The sequence below is a fragment of the Cucumis melo genome, chromosome 6, assembly GCF_025177605.1.
Source record: "Cucumis melo cultivar AY chromosome 6, USDA_Cmelo_AY_1.0, whole genome shotgun sequence".
In the NCBI taxonomy this organism is placed as follows: Eukaryota; Viridiplantae; Streptophyta; class Magnoliopsida; order Cucurbitales; family Cucurbitaceae; genus Cucumis; species Cucumis melo.
The window spans coordinates 34,686,290-34,701,696 of NC_066862.1; the positions used below are offsets into that span (position 1 = coordinate 34,686,290).

Below are 15,407 nucleotides of genomic sequence, written 5' to 3' on the forward strand. Positions count from 1 at the left end.
TGGTGGCTTGCACGGGTCCCAATGGTCCTTTTTAAAGGGAAAATAATAATAATAATAATAATAATAATAAGCTTGATATTATTCTCCTTTTCTCTTTCCCTAATTTAACCAATTAAAACACTTAATCTTTTTCTTATTTAAGCCCAACAATCTCCATTAAAAAATATCAAAATCACCCAATCACCTTAATCTTTTTTCCAAATAAAATATCACCCTTAGATATTTTCTTGATGTCTAAAAATCAAATGTTCATAAATCATTTAATTCAAAACACCCAATATCTCAAAATCGTACTTAAGATAATAATATTAAATTTCTAAATTTTTGGGGCGTTACACATTCTTTCATCATTCATTAAATCGCATAGTGTGCATTTCACATAACAGTCTTTTCCATTGAGTCACTCTAGATGTTTGATTACATTTTTGTACCCTTTCTTCATGAGCTTAAGCATTTACTACACTTTTTTGTTAAGTTGCAGCTATGCGAAGTAATCTCAACACATTTAGCAAGTTCCATCAATTCCACTATGCAGTACGCGTCTTCCCATGTCAAATCACACAGCGAGCAAGGAGCATCCCATACTAAATCACACAACAAGTATGAGGCATCCTATTCAAGATCATATAGCGTGAATAGGGCATTCTATTTCAGAACACATAAGAATAAAACATCTTATCTCAGATCACACAGCAAGGATAAGGCATCTCATACCAGTCACATAGCAAGTATGAAGCATTCCAATCGCATAAGGTACCAAAGCTCATCTTAATTCATCGCTACAATTTTATATCAAATCTTATGTATTTCTCAACTATACATCATCTTATTGTAACATTCTAGTTCATATAAAAGCACAATTAATTTCTAATTCATACGCATTTTAAGATTTAGAGAGCATGAGAGAAATCATGTCTTTCATAGTTTCAACAGAAATATAGTAAGTTGGAATTTAATAAAAGGAACCACTTACAGTCATAATAGTGAGTTGCTACCCACGAGCTCCTTTGCACCTTCCAATCGAGGTTTAGGCTTGATTAGAATCTCTAGGAGACCTTGGAAGTTCGCTCTAATCTCTTTTAAGTAAGCTCAGGGTAAAAGCAACCTCAAAAGGATCAGAATCAATCAGTTTATAAACTTTTCTGGTGAAGTTTCCCATGCTGGAATAATTACCTTTACTGGTGGTGAGAAATGGTTCAATTCTAGAACGTCACCGGTCTTCGCCCACTTCTTATCCTGAATTTGGATTGAGCGGTAAGGTCAAATCAATTGTCGGTTTACCGACGAAAGGGTCACGTCACTACTTCTTGGTGAAGTAAGTTCAAATCGCCTAACTATTTGACACGTCGCATCTTCCTAATGAAGACCTTCCATCGTGTAATCGTCTCGCAAAATGCAATTTACTTTTTCATGAGTCCCTTCACATAATGACCTCTTGCATAGGTAGTACACGGTCAAGGTCTCACAGAATATAACTAATTGGAGATATTATGAATAGAGATTCCATTGATATAGAAAAGGTTTGGTTCAATATTCTATAACAAATAAATCTTAGATTTGGTTCGGATCTGACACAGTATCCGAGTTTGCAAAATATCTAATACATCTATAATGTAGTGCACGTGGAAATCATAAAATACCACAGAATCAAGGGCAAGCGAGAAGTACCAAAAATTGAAAAATGTGTGAGTCAGGGCATTTGCTATAAAACTTATTAAATTCGTTTTTCTGCTAAATTTCCAATGGGCAACCCAAATTTTGTCATTCCATCCAATGTATGTGTGTTCATTGTAAGAGATTTTCATCCCTACATTTCTGTCGAAAGATTTAGATAAAAGACCTAATTTAATTATGAAATTTCACAAATATCCTAAAAATAACATTTTTTTTACTTAATTAGAAATTCACATATTTTTAGAACAATTTTATCCTTATGATTAACATTAATTATATAGATAATTCGTAATTAATAAGTATTTTTTACCATATTTACATTATATTTATCATTATTATCTAAAATATAACTTCCTTAATTATGTTTTTAATTAATGTAAAATATTTAATATTCCACAAAAAACACCTTATATAATTTATTTTAAATTATAATCGAATCATATATTTAATTATTTTATAATATATCTTTGAATATGAAAATATTTTTCAAAAATCTATTTCTTAATCAAATCATCTCTGCTTAATTTCTCATCTTTGTCGTTCGCCGCCTGCACATTATCCAATTTCTCCACCAATTCTGTTACATCCTCCACCGAAAATCAATGGAATTTCTTCACCAATTTCATCCAGTTTCGTTATTTCGTTTGTTCACATGCACATTATCTCAACATTTTCACCAATTCCATCCGCCGAAAATCAATTGAATTTCTTCGCCAAATCCATCTGCCTGCACATTATCTCAATTTTTTTCGTTCTTTCGTTTGCCTTATACATCCAGTTAGCTGTCTTCCTCAATTCGTTATATTTTTCTGTACTCCATTAAATCATAGTATTCCTAGAACGTTTTATGTTTTATTCCCAAAGAATTGCTTTAGACATATACCACTTCATATATATAATAATTCATATATAACATCGTAGATTTTCTATAACGTTTTAAACTTCGAGTCCGTAATATTGCATTTAGATGTACACCACTTGATATATACAATTTATATAAATATATATTGACATGCAGTTTCCGAAAAATATGATAGATCGGTTATGTTATTTAGTGTATATATAGCTCTTCATATATACAATAATACATATAAATTGACTTACATTTGCCGAAAAATAGGATATGTTAAATTGATTTATGAATAGTATATATAAAATAATATATTGTATATTTTATGAATGAAATATTATGTTTTCAATTTGTTAAATTGATTTATGTATTTTATTTCAAATATTCATATTATATGTAAAAAATAATAAGTTGTGTTTGAAACAATAGTGATTATGTATGAATTATTGAATATAATAAATTGAGGAACTTTGATTAGTACTCTGAAAATTTATGGAAAAATATGGAAATAAAATAATTGAACTAAAAACTAGAATATGAGTATTTCAAATAAAATTCTAAAACAACATACTAAAAATTTAATAATAATAATGAAAAACTAATTCAATAAGGAAAACTTGTAATCTCTTTCGATTATGGCCAACGCGTCCACAATGGCCACATTTAACGAGTCTGTTGAACTCTAATTTATAAGGAATTATAATCTTCTTTAGTCGACCAACTGAACGTTTTACATTCAGTGGGAGGATAACAACTTCAATTTATGTACTATTGAATATATGCAGTGGTATATTTGTAACAAATCACAGAACATAAGCGTATTATATGCAGTAGTATATACGTACGAAATCAAAAAAAATACTAATCAAATCAAGAAAAAAATAAAGAAAACAATACGAAATATGAAGGAAAAAGAATTGAACTATATGTGTCACTGAATACCTGTTATTGTATATATACAAATATATATACTGATAACATCATCTATGTATGTAGTGATATATAATGAAATTCAACTACAATTTATGTATTATTGAATAATATGGAGTAGTATATATATGTAGCAAATCACATAACATAAATAAAAATAAAATGTATATATCTGATAAAACATATAATAGAAGTAGATTAAACAGTGGTATATAAATGTATATATTGTTCATGAAAACTTTACTAAACAAAAATATAAATAAGATGATCGGAACATGCAGTAATTATTGAATATATGCAGTAGTATATAAATTGAGTAAGAAAAAAATTAGAGAACATGAGAAAAAAATTGTGTATGTATTATTCAATATATGCAGTAGTATATATGTAACAAATTACAAAACATAAATGTATTATTTAGTAGTATATGTGAAAAATCAAAATAGGAGGAACATTACTGGAATATATGTTACGAAACAGAGGAAGAAAGAACAAATTTTTTAAGAAAAAAAATATATGCTACGAAATGGAAGACAAAAGAACAAATTTTTTAAGGAAAAAAATATATGAAACGAAATGGAAGAATAAATAATATACGAAAAAAAAAAAGACTAACCGTATCATAAGAAGGAAATCGAAAAGGAAGAAGAAAGAAAATTTTTTTTTTTTTTGTTATGGAAATCAGAGAAGAATGTCGACGTCGAAATTGATAATTGTGAGAAAATAACTTTTGGGTGGACATGAAATTGAAAATATTTATTTTGTAAGATAATTAAAAATATTATTACCATATAAGATAATAATTTATACCATATCTAAATCATTGTAAAGGTAATAAATATTATATTAATAAATTCAAATATATATATTAATAATTAAGGAAGTTACAATTCACATAATAAATATGGTTGTTGATAATTAAAGAAAATATTATTCAAGATTAATGAAATTTAGGTAATAAAGTACATTCGAGGATTCTTTTGTGAAAAATGTTCATTTAAGACTTTTATGTAATATATTAGAAAGAAAGGCTTATTGTGTAATATCATGTAGCAATTTAGGCTATTCTAATTAAAACCCCATCTTTCATACAATGATTATTGTTATCAATATCAAAGAATAAGGAAAACAAATGTTTTCTGTTGCATATCATTTTCTCTCTTCTCTTTAGAACTCCATCGTATATAATGTACATTTAAAGGGAAGTATTATAAAGATGATAATATGTGTTAAATAATCTCTAGTATGGATCTTGTAACTACACACCATTGGTTGAAATTCCAAAAAATTTGGAGATAGTGGAAAAACTTGAAGTGCCCTCTTTTTAGTTAAATTATATTTTTCTCTATATTTATATTTATGTTGTGTGTCATTATGCTCAATTTTACAAAAAATACACTATTATTATAAAAAAATATTAACAATTAAAAGCTATAATTTAAATTAAATAAGAAAAAAAAAATGCTAACTTCAAAGTATGCATAACATTGAATGATTCTAAAAACTCTAGAGTTATTACCCAACATAATATCTCTATAATCGTAAGATATTGTCCACTTTACGCATCATTTTCATGACTTTATTTTTGGTATCACACCAAAAAGCTTTATTCCAATGGAAATAGTTGTCATCATTTATGAATGATCATTCCTTTATCTAAGAAATATGAAACGTTTGTCGCATTTCAACAATATCATATGACATTCTCTCTAACTTGTAAGCTTGAAATATGTGAAAGACCCAATGAGAGAAAATCAATATTAAATGAGGAGGAAACAACAGTACAATTAGTGTTTGAACGTTGATTTTCCATCTTAGATCACTTATTCTGATATTATTTTAAATTACCAATTGATCCAAAAAATGTAAATTATTTGGATGAAAATAGTATCAAGAGATATCCTCAATGGTGTATACAATTACATAAATAAAGTATCCAAATATTTATTCTACTTTAATCTTAATATTTAAGAATATACATATATTTTCTCAAATTTAATTTTAGGATGTATTTTTAACAATAAAACACATGCACTACAGGTAGTACTCAATTAATACAAGAAAAGACACTATATAAATATACTTCCAAAATTTATTAAAGTTGTCTTATAGGAGTCATCTTCTCTTTTATAAAAGTCAACCACAAAACGTAATGACTATTTTCTAAAATTTATTAAAAAGATATAAAGTAATTCTTTTTTAGTACAATCGAATGGGAGATTCAACTTTTCATCTTTATATGTAGAAAGGTGATGTGTTAATTATTGTAGCTCATTCTTGTTCTAATGTAAAATTAAACATTCGTACTAAAATAAAATAGTTAAAAATCCCCTTTGTTAAACTTTTACAAAAATAACAATTTAGTCTATAAATATAACTTTGATTCGCAATAATTTAGAGTTCATTTAGACATTTGGTAAGAAAAAAATGTTTTTGAAGAAATTCGTTTTTGTTTAAATTCATTTTTGTAAAAATTGTTTAAAATACATTTAAAAAACTATTATAAGTGACTTGTAAACACTTTAATTTTTTTCAACTTATTTTTTGAATTAAACACTTGAAAATGTAATTCAAACCGGATTAGTCTCTACTTTGAGTTTTGTTACCCATTATTGCTTTTGGACTTCACTCTGTAACAATTTAGTCATTTATTTTAAAATTTGTAACAATTTAGCTCCATTGGTAGAAATTAGTGTTAAGATTTAATAGGTTTCTTGCATAAATAAACTGATAAACATATTAGAGACTCGATATTTTTATAAAATAAAAAGTCTATGTCTGTAATAAAAATTAGCATCTAATATAATTTTATGATTATCTTTTTAACGGTAGAGTTTCGTTTGAAATTCAAAAGTATAAGAACTAAATTGTTTCATAATAGAGTTTACAGACTTAAAATGTTACAAAATTTTAATCCATATAGATTAAACTTTTATAAATTAAAGTTGATGGACTAAATTGTTATTTTTAGTATTATGATGAAAAGTATACGAACTAGAACATGCTATTATAAACATGATATTTAAGAAGCCAAAGGACAGTATATATATTAAAATAAGAGAACCAAATGAATTGTAGCATAGAACATAGAGCATCAAGCACCGAGTGTCATTGAGCGGATGATTTTCAAGGTTGAATGTGTAAATTCATAATGTGCAAGCAGAATAGCACTTTACCAAGAAAAGTATCCAATTTTTACTAAGATCCTTAAAATACATCATTGATCGGACGGACTCCATTAGAGGGTTAGACAAAGGCTGATAAAAGAAACAGTAGTTGTCTTTATTATTTGTTGCAACCTCTCACTCTCACCTTATCTTCTTCACCCCTCTCTTTTTCTGAAGTTTCTTCATCAAATGCATATTTAATATCCTTTGCAATGTTCTCTAACAAACCAACATCTACTTTTTTTTTTCTTCTTTCTTACCGACATTTCTCTGCTTACTTCTTCTCCACACATACCCTACTCCTCTTTAATGGCTTTTCCCATTGCCCCATTCTTTAAATTTGGCCAATACCCTTATTCGATTCCTCCGCCATCGCCGTTGCAGCCGCGGTGTCCCTTGTTACATGTACCCATGGTCTTTTCATTCAATTGTATGATCTTTTTTCTACTGATCTCTCATAACTACCTGTGTGGCTGACCATTAGAAATTAATGAAAAAATGAAAAAAGTGTTGTGACGTGTGTCATTTTCAATTAATCGAAGGAAGAGGTAGCAAGCCATTAAGCAATGTTGGATGTTGATAATGGACTAAGTTACACTAGCTTCGTAAACATAGTTTTTTCTTCTCTTTTGTACAATAAATTTCGGTACCAAGATTTCAACCATAAATATGAAAAAGAAAAGAAAATGACAAATTACTGATAAAATAATGGAGACAATGTAAGACCAGACCCAAGATTTGAAATTCTATGTCTCACTCACATGCGTCTTAGGAAAATTCTTATAACGTCATCCAACATAAAATTGCTTAGCTTGCTCCAAGCTAAGCAAGTTGTGTGGAGAAAATTTCTCTTGAAAAGAATGTTACAAATGCAGTGACAAAAACATTGTCTTCACATAAACTTGAGAGCTGCTTACTGCTTAAAGACCCCTCAAGACTAGATGATTGGAGGAAATTTCGAATGCTATATGGACATTTTTTGGCCACTTAAAGAGCTTCTCAAAATTACATGAGTCTACATAATAAATATTTAAGGAATTTAATAAAACATTCCATATAGTTAGCTTTCTTTATTATTTGCCTTTGCTTATCACCTGTGATATCATCTCCATTGTGCACTCAGCTTCCAAATTAGCTAACAAGATATTGATTGAATAGAATACTTGGGCATTTAGAAGTGTTGGGCCAGGGCTGTTAGTGGGCTGGATCCACCACAAATAGTATTTACGTTTGGATTCAATTGTGAGTCTAAGATCTTTCATTACGATTTAACCATTACAACTCTTTTGTGTCTCTTTCTTTTCCTTCTCTGCCTCTATTTAACTTATATAACTTTTGTGTCTCTTCTTCTTCTCTACTTTTTCCTTTACGGTATTGTTTATCATCATTGTTAAAATATTTCTGTTGCCTTTTACTTTGTTTTTATATATATCATACCTAAATTCCCATAACAAAATTTAAAACTTTAATTAGTTTTTAAAAACACTCCTTAATATTATAAAATAACAAAAAACATCAATATACGAAGGTAGTTGTAACGCCCCAAGCCTATGATTCGAAATTTACATTCTCAACATTTCCTTGTATCCCCTACGACCTAACAACATCATTCCTACTTATCTTAAAAGCTTCAAAGTTGTCTCCACAAACATACATCCTAGGAAAATTCCCAAGAGGTCATCCAACGTAGAATTTTTTTTAGCTAAGTATGCATGACTTTGAAGTTTATATGATCAAGTCATCGAAAAGAAATATACACCTTATTAGTATAAATAGTAACTTTTAATTAAGTCTTTTTTTTACCAGAATCCCTCTCGGATGTGATAACAATTCATTCATGTCCTCCTCTAACTCACGACATTACAAATTGTTTAAAAAATACGGTAACTCAACCAACCCGAATTATGAGTGTTCAAAACCTAATCACTCCTAAACTCATGACATTACACCTTGTAGTAGGGATGTTTAAAAACTTTAGTAATCCGACCAATCTGAATTACCCAACCCAACCATAAGAGTTGGGTTGGGTTAAATTTTGTTTTTGATTGGATTGGTCAGAAAATTGGAAAAAATAATAAGCTTTAGATTATTTTAGGTTGGGTTATGTTTTTAGCACAACTATATGCCTATATGCCTATGTTTTCTTGTATGGCCCTACATTTTTCGTAGTTTGAATCTTATTAGGATTAACATATTTTTTATTCACAACCTAAATCTATATCAATACTAAACACTATGATGACTAATAGAAATCCAATCACAAACCACAACTAACCTATTATATACTCCCTCTTTTTATTACAAAGATTTCAAACAAATATTTCTTTTTCTCCATTTTCTCACTGTCTTCCTCCATTTTTGTTTTCTTCATCTTTTAATTGACAACTCAACAAAATATTTTAAGTAACTTGATGCACTCTCTTTCTCAAAGTAACCATATAAGAACTGGAAACAAGATTTTACCTAAACTATTTATGATTGAAGCTTAAAAGTGTGTAATAAAAGTCTATTAAGTTGTAGATTTTCTATCTTTTATGTAAACTATATATCATTGATTATTATGGATAGATTTCACTTAATATAAGCTACGGTATCTAATCACACGTATAGGTTTTCAGTATATTTCATATCATGAATAGAGTTTATATCTATTATAGAAAGTCTGCCTCTCTTTAGCATTAGTCTATCAATAACATATTTATATTAGTGATATATTTTAAAGGTCTATCACATCTTATATAATTTATTAGTGATACAAATCTATTACTAATGATAGTAAAATTTATTAGTGATTGACTCTCTATCACCAATAGACTTAAAGAACTTGATGTTGAATTTTAATTTACTAATAAATTCTTTTGCATTATTGTATTATACATCCACTAACATATATACTAATATTTCGTATTCTATTTGCTTTGACTTTTACTTATGAGCTAACTTGTTAAGAACTTGAAAAATATAAAGTTGTTCATTTTGAAAACTTTTCATATTTAGCATTTAAAATAAATTTTATTTTGATATTTAAAACTCATACATTTCTTTTGTCTACTTTCGTATTCTATTAAATAAAAATCTCTAATATATATATATATATATTACATTTTTATTTAAAAAAAAATCCACGTACAAATTTATTTAGCATTTTTGAGTAATATTGTAAAAGAATTATTTTATCGACATAAAATTCAAAATACAAATGAGATGTTCAAGTTAGAGAGGGAGGTAAAGTTATACTTGAATTGAGACTTAATAGAAAATTAATATTTTTCAAAAAAGTATTTTTTTTTTATCATTTATTGATAAGAAAAACTATTTAAATAATATCTCAAAAATTATTTTAAGTAATTCACAAACATTTCAATTCTTTTTTCCTGAAAAGTGAATGTTTTCAAAATTAAATAGTTGAAAATTTAAACCAAATGCTTTCTTCAATTCGGTGAACTTCTCTGAATTCAATGGCAATCAAATCATGAATATTAAATTTAATTTATTGCAATATTAACATTAATTTTTTTAATCAATTTAGTCTTTATTTTAAAATTTTTTTTTATGTCCTCCAATAATCAAAGTTTACCTACACCATTTACTGACAAAAACAGAAAATATAAGAGATCAAAATCTAATATAATGATTTATGTTTGGGTTACCCTCTAAAATAGGATTAGACCAAACTAATAATCCCTTTCTCTTCATTTATAATTTCCCTTTAACTAATTTACGTCTTTAATCAAACTAAGTTAACTTTTATATCATTAAAAAACCAAATACTACAACGTCATCCCATTGTTCTATACCCTCATAATTGTACATAATTATTATTTTATAAACTTTATTTAAGCCTACAAGAATACAAAATTGAAACTCTCGAAATGAAATATATAAAGAATATATATAAGAATAATAAAAATTAACCCAAACTTTATAGATTTTAGAACACATGCAAAGTAGTATATATGTTGATACCAATGCATTAAAATAGGCTATTTTTGGTTTCCCAAAGTCCAATAATGTAATGCCATCAAAATAAAGGCTCTTAGTTGTGTGCGTAGGAGTTTGCAACAAAAACTAATCCATTTGGCCATCAGACTGTTAGCTTAGGGAAAAGTTAGTATGCTTTTTATAAAGGCTTTACCTTTCTTGTTATTTTCAAATTCAACATAAAGCCCATGAGAGTTGAATGGCCACAATTTCTGGGTGGAATCATGACTTACGAACCCAAAATTCCCTCAAAAACATCATCCATCATTTTTCATAGCAAATATAACAGTCAAATTTAAATAATTGAAGATATAGTTTAACTAATGTAAAAGAATTTATAGATATAATAAAATTTAAATAAACTCTGGAAGTATTTATTTGAAGTTATTATATCAACCCTAAAAATGGTATTCGCCAAAGAGAGGAATAGAAAGTTTTTTTTTTTTTTTTTTTTTCTTTTTCGAATTCAATTTTTACATATGGGATAGAAAAGGGTCTAATATATCCAAACAAGAAAAATTAGAAGCTATGAAAAAAGATGAGAATTGCCTAGTACATTAGTACTAATTAAGATGATCATGATGAGAAGAGCCATACAAATTATTTGAGAGGGAAAACCAAGAGGGTACAATAGACCATTGAAGAATATTATGAAAATTAAGGAACTAATCTTGTTGGGACCATTGCTTATGACCGGGAACCCACTTTGGGCACTTAGGGCTGAAATAAGAACCCACAACTCTTGAGTTCAAAAGCTCAACAATGGGTTGAAACTTCACACACCTTGGGGTTTTGTACTGATTTATTGAAGCTCCCATGCTTATAGCATAATCCATCAGCTTATCAAATGTCCCATTTTCCACAACCTTGATTTCCAGTGGCCCGATTGACTTGTCCGATACTCTCCCCTGCCGGTATACGCTGTTCAATGACTCCTCAATCGTAAGACAACAATCTTCCAACACGGACGGCGGCACCGGTGTGGCTGCCCCTTCCTTTTGGTTTACCTCCCAATATAACACGTAGTGACCTGGAATTGTTGAAGTGTTGGCATAGCTTGTGTACTCCGCCAATGTCGCCTCGAATGGCACTAAATGGTTCATTGAGTTTTTCACTGCGTTTTGAAGCTCTACTTCATCGGTTTTATCGGAATCGATGCTTAGAACCACGTTCTTTCGACATATGAAGTTGAATTGTGGAGCTTTGTTTTTGAATCCCGCTACTCTTAGGATATCGCCCACTCGATATCGATAAAGTCCTATTCCAAACATAACTTATTCAGAAACCCCACAACAGAAAAAGAGAAAAAAAGAGAGAAGCATAATAATTAATTACCGGCGTAAGTCGTGACGACGAGCTCATATTCTTTACCGAGTTCAACATCGGTTAGGTCGACAAGTTGTTGCTCATCGAGGGAGTTGTCATCGTTGTTGTGGCTTCTTTCAATAGGAAGAAACTCAAAATATGCCATGGAAGGAATGAGAGTATAAGCAACTTCACTTGGTTTACAAAGAGGGTTAAGATTCACACCAAAATAACACTCTGAAGAAGCATACATAGTACAAACCAAAGGCAATCCGTTGCTATAATAATCAAGCGTTGCAATATACTGTGACATTGTCCCGGTAACAATCACATCCACGTATTTCGTATTCGGCCACAACCTCGTAATAATTCCCTGCCAAGATCCCTTACAACACTCTCCATGAATATAATCTGCCAACTCAGGATCCGGCCTACGTAGCACCGATAACATAACTGCATCACGAACCGCCTGGTCTGTGATCTGGGAATTCAGCGTCCCAGTGCGGATATCGTGGCAGAGAAGTTGCCAATGCTTTTCAAGAAAGCGAATAGCACGAATGAAACCAGAGGCAAAAACAGCACCGACGCGAAGAACGTCGAGACGATGACAAAGACCACAGAGCAATTGAGCGTACATGCTTTGATAGGAGTCGGGGCAAAGAATGGCTTCATTGGGGCTGGTGTAATTGGTATAAGGATCGTAAGGGCGTTCCTTAAAATGAGAGCTCTTGTAGTAGCTAGTTAAAACGGGGCGAGCGAGCAAGCCACCAGGGGTTTTGGCCTCAGCTTTAATAAACAAAAAATACATTCCTTTACCCTTCTCTAAGCCAGGAACGAATTGAGACATCACAGGCATCAACAAGCTATACAACAATGATCGTCTCTCCAACTCCTCCTCGATCGTCGGCATCAACTTTCTCTCGCCACCCGAGGTGCCAGAGCTGCAAAACCAAATATCCAAAACATGAGATCATAATTAATAATCCACAAACCAAAGAAATGAAACAAAAAAGAAATTAGTGTCATCATGTCACGTCCGAGGTTAGACCTGGTTAAGAATTCAGAGATGGGAGAGGAGCATAGAATAGGGGAGAAATCGCCATTGGCAATACGAGAGACGAAGGGTTGGATTTGGTCGTAAGAGACGAGAGGGATGGAGGTTTTGAAGGTATCAGGAGAGGGGCGACCATAGAGCGTTAAGTACTCGGAGTTGGAATTTTGGGAGAGGATTTGAGAGAGGACTTGGCGTTGGACAAGAGCAGCGTTGGTGGTGACATCTTCAATGAATTGAAGAATGGCTTTGTTTTTTTGAACGAGCTGGTTGTAATTTGGAGTACTTGGTTTTGGTGCTTCAGGCATTTTTCAAATGAACGAATGAATGAGGAATGAGAGATGGAGTTTGTTAGGAGAAAGAGAGGAGACAGAAAGGATGAGGGTTCTGCGTGTTGGGGGAAAAACAAAAGGGAGAAATGGATATTTATAGAGAAAATTAGATGGCAGCTTTTGAGTTAGAAACTAAACAAACAGTACATGAAGGGTATATTTGTAAAACCATATTCCCATTTTCTTCTTCTTTTTCTTAATTCTTTTATACATATATTATATTAAATCAAATTACTGTTTAGGTCAGTCTTCTTTGGTGCTTTTCTATCTAATTTTTGTAGGTCTCTTTCTCTCATTTTTAAACAATTTTGTTAATACTCTCTTTATGATTTGCTTCTCTTACACGTGTGCATACTTCAATTACTTCAAACTCTTTTCAATTGTAAGATCAGTTTGTAATTCCAACAATTATAACAAAAATAAATAAATAAATAAAGTAAAGTAACCACATATTATTACCCATTTTAAGTTTCTAATCTTTATCACAATTTTACTCTTTTCTAATTATATTAAAATAGCTCAGTAGTTTGCATGCACTCGAACTTAGAATAAAAAATAAACTACTACATTAGGATTTGGAGTTTTTTTTTTCCTTTTTTTTCAATTTATTATTATAATAATAACTATTATTGTTATTTTCTTTTGCAATATTCACTTCTTTCTACACGCTGAAAATAAACCCATTGCAAACTTCACCACATCTATGAAGGTTTTATATGAGAAAAAACTGTTAACAATTAGAAAAAGTAAAACCTAATTTTATTGAGAGATTGAATGACTATTCTTAAAAACTATATTGAAAATTTTGAAAGAAAAAAAAAGATATGTAGACATCAAATGAATATTAATATCTACCTAAGGTAATTAAAATTGTTGATTTTATTAAAGCAAAAGGGTAATTTTGGATTTCCACCCTAACCAATAGAGGAAGAAAGATGCTGAGAGAAATAATTTTCTTTTTTTATTTACTTTTAGTTTCTTCCCTAAATTTTGGTGAGAAATGAGAAGAAAACCTTCCAATTTTCTAAGTGGATAAAATGTGTAATTTTGTTTTGAAATTTACACTACAATTTTCTCTCAACTTACCTTCAAATTTAGCATTTATCTTAATTTTTAATTCTAAAGTATGCTTAAAAAAATAGTAAGAACAATATGCAATCTAAAAGGTGAGTTGTTTATATTGATACCAATTTATCATTACCATTAAGATCTATGATAAATGAAGAATAAATAAGTGTATAAAGACAAATGTCTCAAATGTTTGAAATTCAATTTATATTTTCGTGTCATAATGACCAAATACTAATAAGCTTTAAGGTTTCATACAAACAAAGATGAATTTTTATTAATGTACAACTTTTGTACAAAGTTTTTTTTTTTTTTTTTTTTTTTTTTATTGTAAAGCACCAGACCCTGAATATCTCATACTGGCAACAGAAAATTGTGGCTTTGATGAATAGGAGATATTGAAAGAAAACCTCAACCACAACAAGACTATTTAGCATATTAAACTAAGGTTAGGAAATCGGACATGACCATAACACAAGATGATTCAAAAGGTTTTGCCAACCAGAGTCCCTCTAATTATCGAATTTGCTAGCAGCAGATGAATATAAGTAAATATTATTGCTTCATTTTGATATCACATGGTAAATAAATGATAAATAAAAATGAACAGCTAAAAAATGAGTACTAAGAAAAAGACTAAATGAAAATGATAAATGCAAACTAATATCATTTCAAAGCAACATATAAAATTTATTTTTATCAAAACTCTAATTTATTGATTTCCCTTTTCTCCTATTTATTTTTTAAAATGACTTTTTTTTTCATTTTTTTATCATATTAAGCCAAATCATTAGGTAATTAGTAGCAATCCAAATTGAAAAAGAAAAATTTACACCAAAATTGCAAAATCAATTTCTTAAACTATAGTTTTAGATTTTTTAGATTTTTAAAGATTAAAATTTTAGCTATCAAATTTATTTTAACTTTAAAATTGGTATCTCAAATTTACGTAATTGTATAAATTGGATTGATTATATAAGTTTAAAATATTTGTGAGTTTGATTTTACAATTATTATAAGTTCGGAAGTCCAATTTTAACATTTTTATA

The 15,407-nt window shown here is 29.3% G+C and overlaps 1 protein-coding gene across 1 annotated transcript; it reads right to left on the reverse strand.

Moving 5' to 3' along the window:
• Window positions 1-10,949: 10,949 nt before the first annotated feature.
• Window positions 10,950-13,340, reverse strand: LOC103493400 (indole-3-acetic acid-amido synthetase GH3.6). The gene is made up of 3 exons (XM_008454119.3): window positions 12,956-13,340; window positions 11,938-12,848; window positions 10,950-11,860 (listed from the first exon to the last, which is right to left on the reverse strand). The coding sequence occupies exons 1-3, from the start codon at window positions 13,264-13,266 to the stop codon at window positions 11,268-11,270; spliced, it is 1,815 nt and encodes a 604-aa protein (XP_008452341.1). The 5' UTR covers window positions 13,267-13,340; the 3' UTR covers window positions 10,950-11,267.
• Window positions 13,341-15,407: the final 2,067 nt, after the last annotated feature.

Coding starts and splice junctions, on each gene's coding strand:
- LOC103493400 (XM_008454119.3), bottom strand. CDS start 13,266: ATGCCTGAAGCACCAAAACCAAGTACTCCAAATTACAACCAGCTCGTT. Junction 12,849..12,955: donor ATCTCTGAATTCTTAACCAG/GTCTAACCTCGG, acceptor TTGGTTTTGCAG/CTCTGGCACCTCGGGTGGCG. Junction 11,861..11,937: donor CGTCGTCACGACTTACGCCG/GTAATTAATTAT, acceptor TGTTTGGAATAG/GACTTTATCGATATCGAGTG.